General features: G+C 35.4%; 1 protein-coding gene across 1 annotated transcript in view; it reads right to left on the bottom strand.

Annotated features, from left to right (window-relative positions):
- LOC100606199 (dpy-19 like C-mannosyltransferase 1) overlaps positions 1–24,830 on the bottom strand; it is a 108,533-nt gene that overhangs the window by 26,724 nt on the left and 56,979 nt on the right. Inside the window, exons 8-12 of the mRNA XM_030795781.1 lie at positions 16,746–16,837; positions 12,656–12,755; positions 11,751–11,828; positions 2,947–3,033; positions 283–342 (exon numbers count right to left, since the gene is read on the bottom strand). Coding sequence (XP_030651641.1) covers positions 283–342; positions 2,947–3,033; positions 11,751–11,828; positions 12,656–12,755; positions 16,746–16,837 — 417 coding nt within the window. The remainder of the gene's footprint in view (positions 1–282; positions 343–2,946; positions 3,034–11,750; positions 11,829–12,655; positions 12,756–16,745; positions 16,838–24,830) is intronic.

Raw genomic sequence — 24,830 nt, 5'->3', positions numbered from 1 at the left:
ACTGCAGTTAAATTCCCTTTAACAGTTTTTTACATATGCACTGTTTCTTAGATGAAACATGAGTAATAAATAAAACTGGAATTTTGTAACTGCATACCCAGGATTAACTTAAACTTGTTTCATAAAAAGGGCAATTTGGTACATTAAAATTGAGCCCTAAAATACTATAGAACTGTTGGATCCCCTGAGTTACACAGATCATTTTCTTAAAAGTAAAACATAAAACCAATGATATATTTTATAGAAGAAAAAACATAAGCATTAAAATAGATTCATTCTCACCCATAAACTAAGTTCAGATACATTTATTTTCAGGAAATGTGTTTTCATTGCCAGAATACCCTGAGTAGAGAAAAATAACATAGTATACACAGTTAATACTTATAGACATAAATTCAAGTACCAAAAAATTTTTCTAAATAATAAGATTCTCAAGTATCTAAAATTTAGCACATGGTTGACTTTCCACATACCATCCCCACATGCTCATTTCTAGAGTCAGTGACTTCAAGGTATAGCCCTATTATCCAAAGTCAATTAGGTGAATGAGTGACTTTTTAAAGTTGAAAAAGGAATCACCATATGTAAATGTCTATGACTGATTTGACATATCTGATCTCTGAGCCATGAGGTATATAACATTTTCAGAATTTTGGACAGTAGTCATACAGGCATAAGATTTTCCTTTGGCTAAAAATTACTGACTCTTAGGGTAAACAACAAATGAAATGTCAATGGATCAACTAAATACTTCTCTGAAGTATTTTCAGGTGGTAATGCTTCCAAACTGTATTACCCTTGGGGAGCTAAAACTACTTCAAACATGGCAAGAATATGATTAGAGATCAAAACATGAATACTTGAAACCAAATTAAATCTTTGTGGAAGTTTCTAAATACCTGAGAATACAAAATGTGATACAATTCAGGTTTCAAAGTGATTAATTATAAGCAAATGTGTGTTTATAGTTAAATATGCACAAACATGCTGTATTCCCTGTTATCATTTATTTTTACACACCAAAATATATGGGATATACATAAATATGCTTAATTCGTACCTAAGGCGCACCTCAGTGTGAAGCATCTAGCAGTATACCTGACGTATAGAACTGAAGAGAAATTTCTTACAAAATGTACTTAAATTAGATTTTATTTATATGTAATATTCGATTCAATGGTTTCCCTGTCCATAGTATCAAGATTCATGTACTTTATCCTGGGTGATAGCAGTACATGACAAAATACATATGTAAAATATACAACTGAGTACTTTGTCACCTTTCCTAATAATAAACAGAGAACACATAACTGAAGAACTATACTTATTAATCCCAAAGTTATGATTTTTCTTGTCGTTGTTGAAAATATAGCATCATGCTAATTGCTAATTTCTGTAGCTAAGTATACTCAAGGCACAATCTGAAAAGGGTGGCGGCCCAGACTGGGAAGAGGCATATTTTTGAGAAATGGGTACTTTTTTTTTTTTTTGAAATGGTGCTCGCTCTGTCGCCCATGCTGGAGTGTAGTGGCGCGATCTCGGTTCACTGCTAGCTCCGCCTCCTGGACTCACGCCATTCTGCCTCAGCCTCCCGAGTAGCTGGGACTACAGGCGCCCACCACCATGCCCGGCTAATTTTTTGTATTTTTAGTAGAGTTGGGGTTTCACCTTGTTAGCCAGGATGGTCTCGATCTCCTGACCTCGTGATCCACCTGCCTCAGCCTCCCAAAGTGCTGGGATTAGAGGCGTGAGCCACTGCACCCGGCCGAGAAATGGGTTTTTAAATAAATATCATTTGTAAAATAAATAAAAATGGAGGTTTCAAATGTAATGGGTTCTAGAAATTAAGAAACCCCAAATGATCTTAGTAACTTAACTACTCAAGAAGTCGAATATATTCCAATTACAACTGTGCAATACGCTTTTAAAGTCATAGGGAAACTAAAGCACATGCACTTTAAACATAAGGAATAACAAGTTTGCAAAACATTTTAATGGAAACCCACCAAAAATAAGGCAGTCTTTAAATTTCAGAAGACTTTTAGACTTACAAAGTCAACCTGCCAGCCGGGCGTGGTGGCTCACGCCTGTAATCCCAGCACTTTGGGAGGCCGAGGTGGGCAGATCACCTGAGGTCAGGAGTTAAGAGACCAGCCTGACCAACATAGAGAAACCCCGTCTCTACTAAAAATACAAAACTACCCGGGCATGGTGGCATATGCCTGTAATCCCAGCTACTTGGAAGGCTGAGGCAGGAGAAACTCTTGAACCTGGGAGGCGGAGTGAGCCAAGACTGCGCCATTGCACTCTAGCGTCGGCAACAAGAGCGAAACTCCGTCTTAAAAAAACAAAACAAACAAGCAAACAAAAAAACAAAGTCATCCTGCCATATGTAGCAGAAAGAATTAGATATCCTTCCATCAATTTGTTCTAATTCTGTAAAATAATCTCTCCATAATCTAAAGTTGTTCTTGGTAGTGATTTAGCAAAATAAAACTGAATCATCACCTTACTTAAACCATCTGAATAGTCCATACAAGTAGACAAGGGTCAAAAAACAAAACCAAAAAAAAAAAAAAAAAACACAAAAGTAAAACAAAGTAACCAAGGCCCTGATCTTCTGATCACAGTGGAATGAAGAGGGGAGGCTGTTATAAGATTGCAATGAGAGGAAAGGGGTTCAAAAAGTGGAGCAGGAGTAGGATTAAAAATGGAAAGGAGGAAGGGAGAAGAAAGCACAGAAACCTTTCTGAAATGATACTAATTTTCCTTGTTTTTTTTTTCCCTGTTTTAGAATTGAGTACTTGAACACCATCACATCTAGAATATTCTAAGACACTTAAGATGGTTCCTACAGAAAACCCTCATGAATCCTAAGCCAGTGAAGAAAAAATTGTTAAACCATTAGTTTCAAAAACAGCCATATAAGTGTTAAGGAATACTTACCCAAATAATTACCAAAGAAGAAGCATAATAAGAAGTTAATAACATTGAGTTCCCAAACATCAAAACAAAACAAAGTGCAAGAGAAATCTGAAAAAATCCAAGAAAAAAATATAAGTAATGCACATAAAACAAAAAACCTTTGTTTTTTATTGTGAAAATTGCACATGCCCATAATAAACAAAATTCAAACTGTTCAAAAGGGACTATAAGATTAAAACAGCCCATTCTCCATCCCACACTTCAAACTCCCAGAGGTAACCATCATCAACAGTTTCCTGTTTATCCTTCCAGACAACATGTATAAATTCTAGTTTATATATTTTGTTAAACCACAAATGGACACTTACCCCACAAGCTATACTATTTCTTGCTTTTATTCGTAATATGTTTCAGAGAGCTTTCCATACACATGCAAGCCAATCTAATACATTCTGCTTAAGAACTGGAAAAAGTATTCTATTCTATAGATGTACCCTAATTTATTTAACTAGTCCTCTGAATACTGCAAAACACTTAAGTGCTTTCCACTTCTATTTTGTTTTGTTTGGGTCTTCCCAACACAAACACTGCTATGATAGACATCCTTATGCGTATATCTTATGTGCATGTCAGTACATTTATGAATAAATTACCAGAAGTGAAATTGATGGATCAAGGATATACACATTTTTAAATTCAATACAAATATTGACAACTTGGCCTACAAAAAGATTGTGCCAATTCACTTTCCCACCAACTGGGCAGGAGAGTTCCTATGGATATATATTCTGGCAGCACTGTATTATTCTTTTAAATATTTGCCAATCCAGTAGGGAAAAAATGTTATCTCATGGTTTCATTTTTCCATTCTTTTAATAGTAGATGAGACACAGCACCTTTTATTCTATTTGCTGGTTATGTTGTCTTGTGTGTATGTGTGAACTGCTTATTCCCACTGCCCATCTGTCTATTGGGCTTTCATTATTTTCCTTAACAGCTCTCTTCATACATTACAGAACATAGCCCCAATATCCAGAATCTACAAAGAACTTAAACAAATTTACAAGAAAAAAACAAACAACCCCATCAAAAAGTGGGTGAAGGATATGAACAGACACTTCTCAAAAGAAGACATTTATGCGGCCAACAAACATATGAAAAAAAAGCTCATCATAATTGGTCGTCAGAGAAATGCAAATCAAAACCACAATGAGATACCATCTTATGCCAGTTAGAATGGCGATCATTAAAAAGTCAGAAGACAACAGATGCTGGAGATGATGTGGAGAAATAGGAACACTTTTTCAGTGCTGGTGGGAGTGTTAAATTAGTTCAACTATTGTGGAAGATAGTGTGACAATTCCTCAAGGATCTAGAACTAGAAATACCATTTGACCCAGCAATCCCATTGCTGGGTATATACTCAAAGGATTATAAATCATTCTACTATAAAGACACATGCACACATATGTTTATTGCAGCACTGTTCACAATAGCAAAGACTTGGAACAAACCCAAATGCCCATCAATGATAGACTGGATAAAGAAAATGTGGCACATATACACCATGGAATACTATGCAGCTATAAAAAAGGATGAGTCCATGTCCTTTGCAGGGACATAGATGAAACTGGAAACCATAACTGTCAGCAAATTAACACAGGAACAGAAAACCAAACACTGCATGTCCTCACTCATAACTGTCGGTTGAACAATGAGAACATATGGACACAGGGAGGGGAACATCACACACAGGGGACTACTGGGGGCTGGGAGGCTAGGGGAGGGATAGCATTAGGAGAAATACCTAATGTAGATGACGGGTTGATGGGTGCAGCAAACCACCATGACACGTGTATACCTATGTAACAAAACTCCACTTGCTGCACATATACTCCAGAACTTAAAGTATATATATATATATATGAGAACCTAGCCACTTATCAAGTAAACATATTGTAAATATTTTTCTCAGTTCATTTTTGACCTTTGTGGTATTTTTTGTATTATGGGTATTTTCTAAATCTTTATGTTAGCAAATTTATCTTTCATTTCCTTTAGGTCTTTGGATTTATCTGTCATTTAAAAAGGCACTAAAAATAAAATAATCCATATTTTCTTCTAGAAGTTTTATTTTTGATCCATATATATCAATTTCCATGTGAATTTCAGAATCAGCTTATTAAGCTTCAAAAACTAAAATTTTAATTAAAATTACTTTATTCAATAACGTGTTATTTATAGTTATATCTGTTCAACATCAAATCTTTAGATCCCAAAGCAATGCATCTTCCTTCCATTTCTTTAAATCTTCTTTTACATGCATTAGCAAGTATAGTTTTCTTTATATAGATCCTGCATATTTTCTTGAGTTTATTCTAAAGCATATTATTTTTGCTGCTGTTGTATCAAGAATCTTCATATTTTCTGATTGTATACAAAAAAATTATATTAAATATGCATCAATGAATATGATTTCATTGTTTCCAGTAGTAGTTTATTTGGATTTCTCAAGTATTCAAAATGATATCAACTACAAACAATGATATTTTTACATTTTCCTTTGAATTATTTTTTAGTCAATTGCATTAGCTGACATTTGAGCAATAATGTTAAGTGATGAGAGAGGCAGTAGGCATATTTATCATGCTTCTGGCATTAATGGAAATAGGACATTTTTCTATTGCTTCATCATTTTATGTGATACTAGTTTTTGTTTTGAGGTCTGGGTATCTTAAATTTCAATGAAATATCCGTCTATTTTTACTTGATTATGGTCTTAAACACCAAAAAAGGTATTTTATCAAATACCTTTATAATATCAAAGGCAATTATAATGGATTTTTTAAACTTCTTAATGTGATAAATCATATTAATAGAATTTCTATTATCAACACATTCCTGCACTCCTGGAATGAGGCACTTGGATACAAACTTAACTACGTAAAAAATCTATCTGAGCAAAACTACAAAACTTCAGTGAAACTAATCAAAGAACTTTATAAATACATGAAGTGTTATTCCACGTACAGGAAGATTCTATATTGTCAAGATGCCAGTTCTTCCCAACTTGATTCAGCACAATCTCAATAATGAGCCTAGCAAGTTACCAGTAAAGTGATTCTGAAGTTTATATGGAGATACAAACAACCCAGTATAGAGCCAACTCAATACTGAAGAAGAGCAGAGGACTGACACTACCCCACTTCAAGACTTACTATAAAGTTACTGTAATCAAGACAGTGTGATATTGGTGAAAGAAGACACAAACAGATCAAGGGAACAAAATATAGAGCCCAGAAATAGACTCACATATATAGTCAACTGATATTTGACAAAGGAGCAAAGGCAATACAGTGGAGCAAAAATAGTCCTTTCAACAAATGGTGCTGGAACAACTAGAGATCCACATACAAAAAAATAAATCTAGACACAGACTTTACACCCTTCATGAAAATTAACTCAAAACAGACCATGGATCTAAATGCACACTGCAAAACTATAAAGCTCCTAGAAGATAACATTGGAGGAAACCTAGATGACCTTAGGTATGGTGATGACTTCTTAGATAAAAGAACAAAGATACAATTTATCAAAGAAACAACTGATAAGCTGAACTTCATTAAAATTAAAAACTTCTGCTCTGTGAAAGACAGGACAATGACTGAGAGAAGATATCTGCAAAAGACACATCTGATAAGGGACTGTTATCAAAAATCTACAAAGAATTCTTAAAACTCGACAATAAGAAAATGAACAACCCAAGGAAAAATAAGCAAAGGATCTTAATAGACCAAAAAAGATACACAGATGGCAAAAAAGCATATTAAAAGATGTTCAACCAAATTAAAACAATGAGATACTATTACACATTTATTAGATGCCCAAAAATCCACCATGACACCACCAAATGCTGACAAGGATGTGGAGCAGCAGGAACTCTCATTTATTGCTGGTGGTAATGCAAAATGGTATGGCCACTTTAGAAGACAGTTTGGCAATTTCCTAAAAACTAAGCATACTCTCACCATACCATCCAAATATCACTTTCCTTGGTATTTACTCAAATGAACTGAAACATCCATGTGAAAACCTGAATACAGATGTTTACGGCAGCTTTATTCATAATTGCCCAAACTTGGAGTTAACCAACAAGTTCTTTAATAGGCGAATAAATAAACAGTGGTACATCCATATAATGTTAATAAAATGTTAACAATAATCAAGATCGAAATGAGCTATCAAGCCATGAAAAGACTTGGAGGAAACTTATTTGCTTTTTACTAAGTGAAAGAAGCCAATATGAAAAGGCTACCTACTGTATGGTTCCAAACACATGACACTATACAAAAGGCAAAACTATGGAAACAGTAAAAAGATCAGTGGTTGCCATGGGTTAGGGGGAAGGAGGGATGAATAGGTGGCGCACAGAGGAACTTTATGGCTGTGAAACTGGTCTACAAAATACTACATGGTTGACACATGTCATTATACATTTGTCAAAATCCAGGCCGATTGTGGTGGCTCACATCTGCAATCCTAGCACTTTGGGAGGCCAAGGCAAAAGGAACCCTTGAGCCCAGGAGGTCGAGGCTGTGGTGAGCCATGTTTGCACCACTGAATTCCAGCTGGGCAACAGAGCAAGATCCTGTCTCAAAAAACAAAACAAAACACAACAACCACCCATAGAAAAGTGAGGCCTAACGTAAACTACAGACTTTGGGTGATTCTGATGTGTGAAGTAGGTTTATCAATTTTAACAAATGTACCACTCTGGTGAGGGATGTCAATAGAGGGGTAGGTTGTGCATGGTTGGGGGCAGGGGGTATATGGGAATTCTGTACTTTCTGCTTAATTTTGCTATAAACATGGCTGGGTGCGGTGGCTCATGCCTGTAATCCCAGCACTTTGGGAAGCCGAGGTGGGCAGATCACATGAGGTCAGGAGTTCGAGACCAGCCTGGCCAACATGGTGAAACCTCATCTCTATTAAAAATACAAAAATTAGCTGAGTGTGGTGGCACGTGCCTCTAATCCCAGCTACTCGGAAGGCTGAGGCAGGAGAATCACTTGAACCTGGGAGGTGGAGGTTGTAGTGAGCCGAGATCGTGCCACTGCACTCCAGCCTGGGTGACAGAGTGAGATCCGTCTCAAAAAAAAAAAAAAAAAAAAAAAATTTGCTATAAACCTAAAACTTCTCTGAAAAATAAAGATTTTTAATTAAGAAACAAAAACCACAGTGAGATATCACCTTATACCTATTAGGATGGCTACCATCACAACAGCAGAAAATAAATGTTGGTGATTACATGGAGAAAATAGAACCTCATGCACTGTTTACAGGAATGTAAAATGTACAGCTACTATGGAAAAGTTTGGCAGTTCCTTAAAAAAATAGATTTACCACATGATCAATCCAGCAATTCCACTTCTGGGTACATACCGAAAATAATTGAAAGCAAGATCTCAAAAAATATTTGTTTACCCATGTTCATAGCAGCATTATTTCCTATAGCTGAAACACAGAAGTAACCCAAGTATCTGTGGATGGACTGGATAAGCAAAATCATGTGTGTGTGCGCGCGCGTGTGCACGTGTGTGTGTACACACAATGGAATCCAAGTATCCATGGACAGATTGAATGGATAAGCAGAATCGTGTGTGTGTGTGTGTACACACAATGGACTATTATTTAGCTTTAAAAACGAAGGAAATTCTGACATGCTTCAACATAGAAGAAACTTGGGGACAGTAGGCTAATCGAAATAGGCCAGTCACAAAAAGACAAATACTGTATGATTTCACTTACATCACATATATAAAGTAGTCAAAATCACAAAGACAGAAAGTAGAATGGTGGTTTCCAGGGGCTGGGAAGATGGAAGAATAAGGACTTTAATGGGTATAGAGTTTCAGTTTTGCAAGATGAAAAATGTTCTGGAAATAGATAGTGGTGACGGTTGTAAAACAATGTGAATGTACTTAATATCACTGAACTGTATAATTAAAAATGCTTAAGGTGGTAAATTTTAAGTTACATGTATTTTACCACAATAAAAAATGGAAAAATAATTTTTTGGAAATAATTCTATATATTTTTTCTTTTTATAACTATAAGAATTTAGGAATTTATAAAACGATAATGGAAGAAGACAGAAAATAGTAAGTCATATAATGAAGTATGTATCATTTACCCAAGGTAGGTTTTACTGCAAACTACGTTGTATATAACTTTATAATTTTATAACTATAACTTTGAGTCAAGGCCCTCAGCCATAGTTGCCTATGTGACCAGCCAACTCTGAAGGCTTAACATTTAATCTGATTTATACTACAAAATAAAAAACTATTTTAAATAGTTTGGGGAAAAAATAAGCCAAGTCTAAAAAATATATAATTACTGTCCAACTCATTCATGAACAAGGATGTAAAAATCCCATCAAAATGAAAGCAAAGTGAATCCAGCGACATGCAAAAATTGTGTTTAGCCCAGAAAAGCAAGTTTATTTAATGCTAGAAAATTAATTAATGTAAATTCATTATAGTAACAGATTGAAGAGGGGAAATACACCCATTCATCTAAACAGATGTAGTAAAGCATTTCATGAAACTTAACATTTATTAATTTCTTTTTAAAAGTGCTCAAAGCATGATGAGGACATGTTAAAAGGAAAGAGAAGTCAGCCTGAATAGTTGCACAAGTGTGGAACAATTTGAGCATCAACATAAATAACAAAAATAATGGATTACACTGCACTGACTAAAATAGATGTCATTTTCTTTTGGACACAAGACAAACTGGTAAAAGATCTGAATCGGAATTTACAACAATGGAAATATGAAGGGCGTATAAACAAACCAAAAGATGCTCAGCTTCATTATGAATCAGAGAAAATGCAAATTAAGGTTACAAGATACCATTTTACACGAACCAGACTCATAAAAAAGGATGTAGAATAACATAAGCTGCTATATATTGCTGTTGGAAGTAGTCCAATCACTTTAGAAAAACAATTTGGTATTTATAGAGTTGAACATGCACATAATTTACCACCCAACAAGTTTATACTAGGTAAATACCCTAGAGAAACTCTCAACATATGTGCCCTAGGAGATATGTGAAGAATGTACAGCATTATTTATAACTAAAATAAGAAGTTGGGGGGAGAGGAGAGAACCTAAATGTCCTTCAACAAGAAAACGAATAAATGAATTATGCTTTATTTATATGATGGAAAATATAAAGCAGTGAAAATATTTGAATTCTAGTTACATATAAGTAGCAGAAATCTGAGTGAAAAAATAGTATTTATAAAATGCCATTTGTATAATCCTTACAAAGAATGTGAACATTTAATAATAAAAATGTATACTATTTAGTAATCCACATATTGTAAAGTTATAAGAAAAGCAAATTGATTACAATTCAAAAAGTCAGAATAGTGGTTACCTCTAGGAGCAGTGAGGGGATGAGCTCAGGGCATACAGGACTTAAAAGTAACGATAAGGTTCTATTTTCCATTTGGAGAGTAGGCTCCTGGTTGTTTATTTTATGACCGTGTTTATAACTTCCTTACACATTACAAATGTTCTTTTATATGTATAAATTATTAAGAAAATGAAAATAATGGGATATTATGACAACTGTAAAATTATCAGGAAAAGAAAACATCAAAATTATAAAAACTAATGAGAGAAGACAAATGTTTGTTTTTAAAGGATAGCCACTCAAGAATATCAACCAACCAGCTTTAGGGTCTTTGTTCTAGCTGTTCCACCAACCTAGAGATCAGTTTCTTTGATATCTACTTGGCTAACTCCTTCTCCTTCTTCCAATCTTTGTTCTACTCCCCCTTCTCAAGAAGACCTGCCCTAACCACCCCATTTGATTTTTCCATCTCCTACCTCCTGATCTTGGTGCTCCTGATCTGCCTTACCCTGACCTTTTCTTTCTTCTAAAATCTTTTTTTGTATTTTTTTTTATAGAGATGGGGTCTCACCCAGGCTGGTCTTAAACTCCTGGGCTCAAATGTCCTCTTGCTTCAGCCTCCCCAGGCCACCATACCTGGCCTAAAATCCTTATCACCTTCTAACATCCTACATAATTTACCCATTTGCTATGTTTATTATTTATCTTCTGTCTTCCCTCTTTCCCCCATCCTGTTAGAATGTAGTAATATGAATGTTGGTGTATTCCACATGCCTCGACAGTTGACGCTCAGTAAATGAACTTTTTTTCTTTTTTGTAGAGACATGGTCTTGCTATGTTGCCCAGGCTAGAGTGCAGTGGTGTGATCATAGCTCACTGCAGCCTCAACCTCCTGGGCTAACGCAACCCTCCCACATCAGCTTCCTAAGTAGCTAGTACTACAGGCATGCGTCACCATGCTAAAATTTTTTATTTTGTAGAGATGAGGTATGGCTCTCTTGCCCAGGCTGGTTTCAAACTCCTGGCCTCAAGTGAACCCCACCTTGGCCTCTCAAAAGTGTTGGGATTACAGGCATGAGCCACCATGTCAGGCCCTTCTACTTCATTTTAACAGACAGCTCCTGGATAATATATCAGCCCCATGTTTCCGTTTCATAAATTATTTCTTTTACTGATAATGCATAAGTTGGGCACAACTTCAATCAGATAATATGACCCAAATTAAATTTTTGTGAGTGGTCTATCAAAACGAGGTCTGTTGATTATATCACAATGTTTGAACAACATTTGTTTTAGTTATGAAATTGTTACAACTAGTTTCAACCATGAACAAATCAAATACTAATCAGGAGTTTTAAGGGCAAACTAAACGGAAAAGAACAATAAAAAATTATTACCATGTGTATATAAATGATCTTCCGTAATTTACATATATCAATGTACCCGACAACATATACTGCAAATAATGATGCAATCTGAAATTTAAAAATAAATTAAAAGTAAAAAAGATAAAATGAATAGCTACAAGAATGAATAACACATTTACTGTTGTTTCAACTGATTTATATCTACACACAGTGAGTTCTTCTATTTTCCTTTTATCTGCCAACTTATTATTAAATATAGTCAATATATTAGTATAGAAAATACTGATTTTTCTGATACACAGCTTTCTCAATCATGTGAATTGTCTACTTTGTCAACTGTCCAAAACAATACTCATTTTAACTTCAGGTCAACCCTACTGTCAACACACACAATTAAAAAGTGCCTTGTCCAATCAAAAAAGATGAAAATGTAATTATAATATGACAACTAATACATAATTGGGGAAGGTACATTAAACTGAAAAATAATTATGCAATGCATGTGTGCATAAAAATACCTTAATTTCTGCTTGCTAGTCACTCTTTACAAGTATCTCCATTAGTGTTCTTTCATTAATACAAATATTCAAGAGTTAATTATAATCAAATTTATCAACTTCAACTTAAGAGTACTTTCGCTGCAAAGCGAAACAATACTGAATAACAAAGATAAGCATTCTTACAAATTTGAGTTCAATAAATGCATTATGTTAGGAAGTAAATAATTAACAATCATTAATAAATAATCCTACATATTTCTCTACCCTGAACTTTCTTTTGTTCAACATTTCTAAAAAATGTTTTAGAAAAACATTTTTCCTAGAAAATGTTTTGGGACTTAAAACCACAGAATATCTCAGTTGTAATTTTATGCAAATGAGCTCACATAGTCAAACATGCTAAGCTTAAAACAGCTTAAAATATAATCACCTCACCTGGGTAAGAAGTACAAACTGAGCAAACTGCCAAGGAAGCATGAAAAACACATTGGAAATGCAGAGTGCAATCAAGCTTCCTCTATAAAGTTTTGTAGCCCTTGAAAAGATAAAATAAGTGTAAGTTTAAACACGAAATAGTCTAGCATGGCTCCAAACTGCTGCAAATTAGAATCTCTAAATATATATGATCTGGTTATAACACAACCTAAACACAAAATGAACCAATGGGTTAGAAATTATACCTCCTGATACTCAATTACAACAATTTTCTTTGAAAGGTAAATACCCATTATTGCTAACAATAGCAGAGAGAGAAGGAGGATGGCTGGGTCAGTATATCCATGAACATTTTTTTCAAATTATATTTTGGTGAATCCATGACTGAATATTTAAAAATACTGATTCAACAGATTCATTAGTTAGAAAGGCAGAAGATGCCTATGAAAAGATGATAGCAGCATAGTCTAAGTGCTAAGTATTATGTAGACAACTACTGCAATAATGCAGAATAAGAGCTAAGCGGCTGAGAGAGATTTTGTAAGCGTGTGAGACAAAAAGTTGGGTCTGGCACAGGTAGGAGAACACAGAAAAGTTAAGTGGAGGAAAAGATATGGGGGCCATTCTGAAACAATCTTTAGAGATCTCATTTTGGTACTGACTTGTAATTTAGGAGATTTTTAGGAGGGTAAGATGATTTTATCCTCTAAATCTTCAAGCCAACGCAAAGCCCCCACACATGTCCATCTTCACAGAAGTGGAGTGTGCACGTTAATATACTGAGGTGATGAGATGTATGCAGCTTGGATACAGTAAAGACATCCTGGTTAGATAAACCTACCTGGAGGACAGAGCACCATTATGAAACGCCTTTCTTCACTTCCCCAAGTATCCCTTCTCCAAAGGACATCCCTCTCTGCTATTTTAATCCAACAAAAGTATTTTTAAACTCCAGATAACCTTTTAATGAGTTATGAAATCAACTTATGGAATAAAATTCAGCATTTAAAAATGGAGATCAGCAGAGTGAAACAATATATACGACTATATCCTACTTACGAGGGGTTCTATTCTGTGAAACTTTTGTTTCAGTTGTGTGCATACATGTATGTGTATACTAAGACACAGTGTAAAACTTATTTCTTATTTCTCATAGATCATAGTCCAAAAGTTTGAAAGCCGCTGTCTAAAATAAAGCATTTCTCTACTACTTTTGAATACTAAATATGATTTTCATTTTATGGGTAACAAGAGACATTAAGATTTCCAAGCAGAATTTAATACCAATCTGGCAGTTGGATAAAGAATGCACTATGGGGAAATAGGAGTGAATAGAAAACAAAGAAAATCCAATTGGTGATCAAAATAGCTCTGACCCAAGACAACAGAAATGGAAACATAAATATTGCCAAGAAGTAAAAAAAAAAAAAAAAAAAAAAAAAAGCTAAGAACAACCAAAAAAAAGCTAAGCTGTGCTAGTATTAGGTGGGTACATAAACTGAATTTCTAAAAATGCTTAAAATTCAAAACTGGACAAAACCAATTTGTTAAAACATACCACTAACCTTATTTATAAATGATTCTTAGCATTAAGGAATAGTCTCTTTTCTGGTTTTATAACAGTATCCTCAGCACTGCAGCCTGCATCAACACTGCTCAGCTTCTTCTTGGCTCCACCAAGCCATCACCACCCACCACCTCCCTCTAATGTCACAATATGTCAACTACAGGTAGAAACCAAGAACTAAAGGAAATGGCTGCTCTTCCAAAGGAGACAATGTCAGTAATAAGGATGAAATATCAGAAGATGAAGATGGCCAATACAGAGAAGGTTGCTATCCTTCAGAAAAAAGACAAGATATCTGCCAAAACTTCAAGAAAGGAGGTTTAGCAGGTTTTCCCTCCTAAAAAGACTGCAGTGTTCAAGAAAGCAAAATGAAAGCCCACACTTCCAAGCAACCAGTCATAGCCACAGCAGGCAAGCAGAGAGCCATGAGAACTAAGGGGCATAACCACAAAAGCCGTCGCAATCAGAAGTGATAAGCTGCCGATGAAGATGGCGAGGAAGATCAAGATGGGATGGATCTGAACCAGGAGTGAAAGCAGCAGCTGATGCAGCTTCAGATGGCCTGGAATATGAGAACGGAAATGTCAACCAGAATATAAACAGAGACAATGAAGAAGGCTCTAAAGAAAGGAAAGTTCTCTAAAACTTTTAAGCAAAAAGTAAAGACAGGTATTAACACGTGGGTAAGGCTGAAAAAGACAATGAAAAGAGACTAAAGAAAACATAAAAAGCTTGTCACAGAAGCACCTGGAGCCAAAAACAGAGAAGAATCCAACAGAAGGCAGCTCTTGAAGGCAGGAAACAGCAACTGAAGAGGCCCCATCCTGGTAGGCAGAATAATGACCTCCAAAAATATCTGTGTCCTAATCCCTGGAACCTGTGAACATGTCATGTTGCATGGCAAAGGGTAACTAGGGCTGCAGATGGAATGAAGATGACTAATCACCTGGCCTCACAGTAGCGAATGTATCCCGGATTATCCAGGTGGACCCAATGTAACCACAGGGTACCTAAAAGCAGAAGAGAGGCTGAAGAGAAGGTTGGAGTGAATTGACAAAGAAGGACTTAATCCACCATTGCTAGTTTTGAAGATGAAGGAGCCACGTGCCAAGAAATGCAGGCAGTCTCCCAAGAAATGCAGGCAGCCTCCCAAGAAATGCAGACAGCCTCTAGAAGCTAGAAAAGGCAACAAAATTGATTCTCTCCCCTCCCACTCTGCACCTTCAGGAAGAGGGTAGCACCTCCAATACCCTGATTTTAAAACTTCGGAGCTAGAAAACTCCAAGATAGTAGATCCCAGTTTGTGGTGACTGGCTACACAGCAACAGGAAACTAACACTACCTTCTATGGTACAGATGGACTAAAGGAAGCAGCGCTCAGTCCCCGGAGCAGCATCCACACAGCTACTCAGGGACAGATCAGATCAGTGAATGAAAAAAGAATCAAAGGTTTGCCTTTGCTAGATTTAAGACAGGAGCAGAGGTAGAAAAAGCAGGAAGGAACGAGAGACTGATGGGCAGTCTGCTGTCTGCACTATACTGGAGAAAAAAGCCATGGTCAAGAATGTGAATGTGGAAAAACAGCATCTGTAGTGGTGAATCAAAGACTCTTATAGCACAACACATCTTACAGAGATGTTTGAGAAGGGACCATTGCTCAAGGTGCCTCAGAACCAACAGGGCACAGTTAAAGGTTATGAATTCATAGAGGTTCACCTTATTTAAAAGTGCTAAAGAAGCTTTAAACCCTATAAAAGAGGAGTTTAGGGGACAGCAATAAAGCTGGAGCTACACAGACTTTAAAAAGCTAAGGCAAAAACAGTACCCATCCCATGTTCTATGAAAGGTCTGTCTAAAGACGCTACTACATAGGGGACTAAAAGCTATGTGATGATTCTATACTTGCTGTAACAATCAGAGGGAAATAGATTGCCCAAAGGGTCTGGCATAACAGACTTCATCAAAGTTCTTCTGAATTCGGAGGATCACTGAAGAGAGTTATCAGTCTGAGTCATCTTCGGATTTTTATCATGCTTTGTTCCATTTTTCCACAGCCCCCATTTCGTTTCCTTTTTACCCTCTGGAGCAAGGCAGCTATATTCAATATTCGTCAGCAGAAAGGGAGAGAAGTGTGAATTCTGTGAATTATCCTTTGCCCCAAAGGATTGTATCTTACAGGATACACTATAGCATGACCAGCCTTTACCTTCTTTCTGCTCATTTTCAGGAGGTTATAGTGGTAACAGAAGAAGACTTGAGAAAGTGGAAATGACAGGAGAAGTGAAAGCAATTTGTTCCTTCTCAAGCAGTCACTTTGGACCACCAAGAAAAAGGAGGAGGAACAGAAGGCTGATAGAGGAAATGTTTTTGGTACTATTTTTAAGTTACACTCTTACAGTATTTTTGCTAATAACAGCATCATATTGGTTAATTATTTTATTATGTTCACTTTATTATGGAAGCTTAAGAAATTTTAGTTTAAATTACTTAATGCAAAAAGAAATAAGGTTAAGTCAAAGTTACCTGAGAATATGAGTCACTAGCAACATCTGAAGAACAAGAAATGGATATGAGAAGCTTTCACGGAGAGGTGGTGTCCACATTACACGGGTACACTGAAAAAAAAATTTGTAGTATAGTATACTTGCTAAATTTACTAAGACATTCCAAGTAAAAAATGCTATTTATAAATAAAATTATTTTTAACAAATAATTTAAACAGTGTGTTGTAAAACAAACTACTGGACTTTATTCCATAAACAGCAAAACTAGCATGTGAGAAATATTACTGACAGAGACACATGTGGCTTAAGATCATGTAAAGCATTAGTATCATGAATTGTCAACAAGAAAATACCAAAAAAGATGCAACTACATCTTAAAAGGAAAGGGAGGAAAGTACCAGCAAGAAAATGTTCTGCCAAATTTTAGAATATTTTGAGTTTGTCTTCTTTCCCATGAATTTCAGCAAAACTATCCATAACCAGTACTTGAGAACACTTTCTAGTCATCAAATTTAGTATTTTCATTCACAGTGCTGCTACAAAGGAATATTCCATTTTTGGTTTTACTTCTTTGCCTAAGCTACCCTGGGTTGCAAAATATTTAAAAGTAGGTGGTGGAATCAAATTAAGTTAACAAAAGTCCTAAAATTGTTAAGTATAAACCTTTCTGAAAAGCTCACTTTGGACATAATTAAGCAATGTACTATCACAGTTGTAATAATGTCATTTTACTGTATATAGACTAAACATATTAGTAAGTTCATCCTTCCATTGACAGAAAACCGCATAGAATTAAATGCAAGCAATCTGATATTATTAAGTCACACTAAAATAATGACGTCTTTCAATGCAAGCAGGGGTACCTAAAAAGATTCCACAGAATGACAAAGACCATGTCAGAAATAAGTGTTTCCTATATTTTAGCTCTACCTCAGACTACTGAATATTTCTAGTGCTGCTATAGAAAGACTGAGCCAATTTACTGCTCTTTTCTAACAAGCTCACCATCCTTTATGAAACTGACATACATATCTATTTATGAATGAACTACTCACACAAGAGAATGCTGAAAAGATTGAAAAGGTCCACTGATAATGTATACTGTAGTTACTAGAATGCAATTTTTAAAAGCTGTTAGTTTATTAGGTTGACTGGAGAGTTCAGTATGATTGACAGTAAGATACATGGGCAAACTACGTTTCATTGCCCTTTACCATGCTTCGCAGATAACGTCTGTCACAAATTGAAGGTTTGTGGCAATCCTGCATCAAGCAAGTCTATCAGTGCCATTTTTCCAATAGCATGTGGTCACTTCATGTCTCTGTGTCATATTTTGGTAATTTTCATAATATTTCAACCTTTTTCATTATTACTATATCTGCTATGGTGATCTGTGATCAGTAATCTCTGATATTACTATTCTAATTGCTTTAGGTGCCTTGAACCATGCCCAATAAGATGGCAAATTTAATGGATAAATGTGTGTGTTCTAACTGCTCCACCCGTCAGCCACTCTCCCATCTCTCTCCCTCCCATCAGGCCTCCAAATTCCCTGAGACACAACAATATTAAAATTAGGAAAATTAATAAGCCTATAAGGGCCTCTAAGTGTTCAATAGAAAGAGTTGTTCATCTCTCACTTTAAGTCAAAGGCTAGAAATGATTAAAACTTAGTGAAGAAGGCATGTCAAAAGCCAAGAGAGGCCAAAAGCTAGGCCTCTTATGCCTAAAAGTCAGAAATGCAAAAGAAAAATTATTGAAGGAAATTAAAAGTGAAACAACCTTATTGCTGATATGCAGACAGTTTTAATGTTCTGGATGGAAGATCAAACCAGCCACATTTCCTTAAGTCAAAGCCTAATCCAGAACAAGATCCTAACTCTCTTCAATTCTACAAAGGCTGAGAGAGGTGAGGAAGCTGCAGAAGAAAGTTTGAACTAGCAAAGGTTGGTTCATGAGGTTTAAGGAAAGAAGCCATCTCCGTAAGATAAAAGTACAAGGTAAAACAGCAATGCTGATGTAGAAGCTGCAAGTTATCCAGAAGATCTAGCTAACATAACTGCGGCAGGTGGTTGCACTAAACAACAGATTTTCAGTGCAGATGAAAAAGCCTTCTATTGGAAAAAGATGCCATCTAGGACTTTCCTAGTCAGAGAGAAGTCAGTGGCTGGCTTCAAAACATCAAAGGACAGGCTGACTCTCTTGTTAGACCTAATGCAACCAGTGACTAACTTGAAGCCAATATTCATTGACCATTCTAAAAATCCTAGGACCCTTAAGAATTACACTAAATCTACTCTGCACGTAATCTACAAATGGAGCAACAAGCCTAGATGATAGCACATCTGTTTTAGCATGATTGACTGGATATTTTAAGCCCATTCTTGAGACCTACTGCTCAGAAAAAAACATTCATTTCAAAATATTATTGCTCATTGACAGTGCACTTGGTTACACAAGTGCTCGGATGGAGATGGATGAGGTGATTAATGTTGCCTTCATGCATGCTAACACAGCATCTATTCTGCAGCCCATGAAGCAAGGAGTCATTTCAACTTTCAGGTCTTATTAAGAGATATGTTTCATCAGGCTCTAGCTGCCATAGTGATTCCTCTGATGAGTCTGGGCAAATGAAATTTAAGTCTTCTGGAGTGGATTAACTATTTCAGATACCATTAAAATCATTCTGATTCATGGGAGGAGGCCAAAATATCATCATTAATAGGACTTTGGAAGAAGTTTATTTCAACCCTCATGGGAGACTTGGATAGGCTCAAGACTTCAGTAGAGGAAGTAACTGCAGATGTGATGGAAATGGCAAGATAATTAGAAAAGGAGCCTGAAGATGTGACTGAATTGCTGTACTCTCATGATAAAACTTAAAGGATAAGGAGTTGCTTCTTAAATGAGCAAAGGGAATGGTTTCTTGAAATGGGATCTACTACTGGTGAAGATACTGTAAACATTGTTGAAATGACAACAAAGGATTTAGAATATGACGTAAACTTAGTTGCTAAAGCAGTGGCAGGGTTTGAGAGGACTGACTCCAATTTTGAAAGTTCTACTGCAGGTAAAATGTTATCAAACAGCATCACTTGCTACAGAGGAATCTTTTGTGAAAGAAAGAATCAATCAATACAGCAAATTTCATTGTTATCTTATTTTAAGAAATTGCCATAGCTATCCCAATCTTCAGCAACCCCTCTGTCAGCAGTTATCAACATCAAAGTTAGACCCTCCATCTGAACAACTTGCTGAAGGTTCAGATGATCATTGGCAGTTTGTTTGTTTGTTTGTTTGTGTATTTTGAGATGGAGTTCATTCTGCCGCCCAGGTTGGAGTGCAGCTGTGCAATTTCAGCTCACTGCAGCATCCATCTCCTGGGTTCAAGTGATTCTCCTGCCTCAGTCTCCCGAGTAGCTGGGACTACAGGCACCCACTACCACATCCAGCTAATTTTTTTTTGTATTTTTAATAGAGAAAGGGTTTCACCATGTTGACCAGGCTGGTCTTGAGCTCCTGACCTCAGGCAATCCGCCGGCCTCAGCCTCCCAAAGTGCTGGGATTAGCCGCTTATTTTTAAATTAAGGTATGTACATTGTTTTTTAGACATAATGCTATTTCACACTTAGTAGACTATATAGTACAGTGTAAACATAACTTTTATATGCACTGGAAAATAAAAAAATTTGTATGACTTGATCTATTATGATAGTCATTTTACAGTATCTCTGAAGTATGCCTGTATGATCAAAATTTGTAAAGTCATCAGTCTCTGTACAAAAACAAGTATTCAAACAAGCAAGTATTCAAACTATGCAATGTACGATTTGAGAATTTTCTTCACGCAGACGGTTCCCCCACATTTGTTACCCACATTCAATGACGTTATCATTTCTCTAAAATTCGTTGCATTTAATAGCTATAGTCACCCAGTTCACCAAAACTGAATTACATCCTCTGAAAGCAGGGACAAGAAAACCCAATTACAGGACTGTAATGAAGGGCAAGGTCCTCTCCCTCCAAAATTCTGAGTACATGAATTCAAATGTCCATGAAAGTGCTTTCTATTGTTTCTCCAATAACACAATGTGTTTTACTGGGTCTGGTACAAACATAATTGCCATTCCAGATGATGCCATATAATTTGAAAATAGTGAAGAGATTTGGTTTAGTCATGCCTTACGTTTCAACAAATAAATATTTTTTCTTTATCTCTAATTTTAAATGTAAAATAAAAAGTGTGACAGTTTAAAATGCCAATGCTTTTTAAAGGCATTATTTTGAAATTTTAGAATTAAAGGAAATATACATGTGAACTGCTTCAAAAAAGGGTTATACAAATGCATGTTGTTTCTAAGTACAAGAAATACATTTATTGTGAAAATAAATTCAATAAAAATCTTATGTTGCACAAACTGCCATCTAGTATATAATTTTTAGCACACATTTCATAACACTGATTATACTGCAACATAATACTGTGTAGATATTAATAGGCTTTTATTTTCTGCTTAATAATTTTTATCATTGTGCACATGTACCCTAAAACTTAAAGTATAATAATAATAATAATAATAAAAAACAAAGCGCAAATGAAAGAAACTCAGATGACATAGATGATGAAGGCAACAGGAAGCAACAAGTAAGAAAGTATAATCCCTCTCCTCAGAGAGCTAAGAAGATCTGGGCTTGCAAAAATGTGCAGCCATAAAAGTAGGACAACCAAAAATGAATGAAATGCCCTAAACAGTGAATTATAAATTAGCTGGAAAGAAGTCACTAAAAGGGTTGAAAAATAAATGAGGAGAAGTTTCTTAAAAATGAAAGCCAAAACAGAGATAAAAATAAAGACTAAAAAAATTAAATGAAAAAAAAATTTTTAATCATTCACTGAAGAACCAATAACTAAGGACTCTCAAAAATAGCTTAATTTTCCAATCTCTATTTTCAAACTATTAACTTATAATATTGTGAATACAGTATGATCTAATTGATTTATCTTCATAACTTCAAAATAAATAGAAGAACAACTGACTAGTGAGTTATAAATTGTGGTTAGTGTTAGTATCAAACAGATCATGTTTAAGACTTATTCCAAGAGTTTTTACTAGAGTTGCCATTTGCTGGATCAATCTTAACTTGCTACTATAATGTTTAGGTTTAAAGCAAATTACCTACCTCTGCCTGCTGCTTTTCTATATTGATTATACTATTGCTTTATATTGCTTAATATTAACTATACTAATGCTTTAAACACTATATTTATGAGTGCTTCCTTAAAAGACTGCTGGCACCATGAAGGTTATGCTACCTCTCTTCAGAGAATGTTATAGGTGTTAAGAATCCTGCTGTCCACATAGTAACCATACACATGCTAGGTTTAAGAGACATGGCTTGAATATCTCTTGTTCGATGCTACTTAGTTAGGGCAGTCCCATTATTTAGGAAGACCCTTACTTTGGAGTAGGCTTTGTGCATCTCAGGGAACTGTATCTTGATAATAAGTAAGCCTGGTTGCTTTCTTGGAGTTTTGGTCTATTTTTGTACCATACACAGGTTGAGTATTTCTTATCCAAAATGCTGGGACCAGAAGTGTTTTGGATTTCAGATTTTTTCAAATTTTGGAATATTTGCATTTTAATTACTGATTGAGCATCTCTAATCCAAAAAACCAAAATCTGAAATGCTCCAATGAGAATTTCCTTTGAGAGTCATGTTGGCACTCAAAAAGTTTTGGACTTTTCGAGTATTTCAGACTGCAGATTTTCAGATTACACACAGCCTGTACTGATAAGCTGCTCAATTAACCAGTTACATATTTCAATCTGAACTTATAATACAATTTTAGCTCACACAGGGTTTAATATGTCAGTGATATGTAAATGCTATTTTAAACTGTACTATCTTTATAAAGAATTTCAGCTGGTTGTATGACAGAAAACACTGATCTTTTTGTCTCTGAAAATCTAAGATATCAGTATATCCTATTCCAAATTTACAAAAAACCTTTGTGAAACTTTGTTGAAAAAGCGGTGAGTACACCTCCATGTTTCCATCCATTGTTGCAATGACTCAAACTTGACCATTGCTTACTCATCTAAAATAGAAAATATACCTGGCAAGATGTTATCAGTATCAACTCTACCGCCTTTATCATGTGGTTATAAACTACATTGCTCAAGGTTATCAACATAACCAAAATTCTGACTACAAAATGAAAGCATTAACCAAGATATATAGGCAATATAAATAGAAACAGAAACAAATGATTCAAATTGCACTGTCAAAATGATAATACAACGTGGAGAAATAAAAACAATTCAGGTTGCTTCTAAATTGTTTAACTTCTATATTCTGACTATATCTCCTTAGTAGAATATACTCTTAGGAGAAAAATAACTAGAGAAATACTAAACCATACTTGGTAGGATTGTTATTGGTAATGACATTAGTGTGGTAACTCTGAAACTATTTTGTGTGTATTACAGAATAATTTGTTTCTGGAACCTTTTTGTGTTTGAAAGGAAGTGTTCAGACAGCAATGAGATATATCAAAAGGGCAGAAAACAGTGCCAAAATCATAAAATATCTAGAGATTAATAAAATATGTGCAAAACATAAAACATTCCTGAGAGAAATTAAAGGAGATGAATATAAATCTATGTTTATGGATTGGAAGATTTAGTATATTCAGGAATGTCCATTCTAAATTAATCTAGAGATCCAAAACACAACCAGTAAGTTGTGTATGTGTTGAAAGAGAGGGGAGTAGTGACAAACTGATTCTAAAATTTATATGGAAACACAAAGGACCTGGAACAGCTATGGCAATACTGACGAAGAACAAGGTTGGAGATCTTCACTATCAGATATCGAACTTATAAAGCTACAATATTTAAGGCAGTGTGATACTGGCTTGAAGATAAACAGACTAATCGAACATAATTGAGAATGTAAAAATAAATCCAAAACTATATAGTCACTTTATTTATGACACAAGGCCCACTACGATTCAGCAGGGAAAAATCTTTTTAACAAATGGTACTAGGTTAATTGGACATCCTATTTGGGGTGGGGTAGGGGAGGAAGGAATCTGGAACCTATTTCATACTGTATACAAGATTCTAGACAGATTACAAACCAAAATGTGAAAGCTACACCAAGGTTTTCCCTTATATTTTCTTCAAGCTTCTAAAAGAAAATATGAGAAAATATTTATGACCTATAGTAGGCAAAGATTTTTTTAGTCAGACACAAAAAGGACTAAACATAAGAGATTGATAAATGGAACTTCATGAAAATTAAGAACTTCTTCATCAAAAAACCCCCAAAAGATCTGAGTACACAAAGATAAAAATCAAAAAACCAAAAAAGATGAAAAGACAGGTCGTAAGTGGTGAGAAGGTACTTGCAGAACATATATTCTACAAAGAACTCCACAGAATTGACAGAGTTCCCATATATGAATAAAATAACCCAAGTATTTTTTAATGGGTAAAGACTTAGGTATTAAACAAAAGAGAATATCTAACTCTGATAAGCCATATTAAAAGGTGCTCAATATCATTACTCATCAGGAAAATGCAAACTGAACCTATAATAAGGTACCATTTCACTCATCAGAATGACTATAATTAAGAGGACTGCCAATGCCAAGCACTGACAAGGATGTATTGATAGAGGAAACTAGAATTATCGTACATTGCCAATGGTAGTGAAAACTGGTACAAGCACTCTGGAAAACAATGTGGATACATATCACAGCCATATGTTGAGAGAAAGACGTCAGGCATAAGAAAGTATGATTCCACTCACATGAAGCCCCCAAACAGGCAAAACTAATCAACAGTGATAGAGATAGAAGAGCTTTGAAGGATGGGGAGGGATACAGATTGGACAGGAACAGAGGTGAGCCTGCTTGGGGGATGGAAATAGTCTATGCATTGATCTGGTTCCTGGATACAAGATTGTATACATATGTAAAGATCCACTGAACAGTTAAAATATGCAAATCTTAATGTGTGAAAATTATATATCATTAAAATGTGGGGAGACTACTACCAGACAAATTTGTGACAATGCGAGCATCAAAAAGAATTGC

This window comes from Nomascus leucogenys, chromosome 17, assembly GCF_006542625.1.
Source record: "Nomascus leucogenys isolate Asia chromosome 17, Asia_NLE_v1, whole genome shotgun sequence".
NCBI lineage: Eukaryota > Metazoa > Chordata > Mammalia > Primates > Hylobatidae > Nomascus > Nomascus leucogenys.
This window is presented reverse-complemented; position numbering and strand designations above follow the sequence as displayed.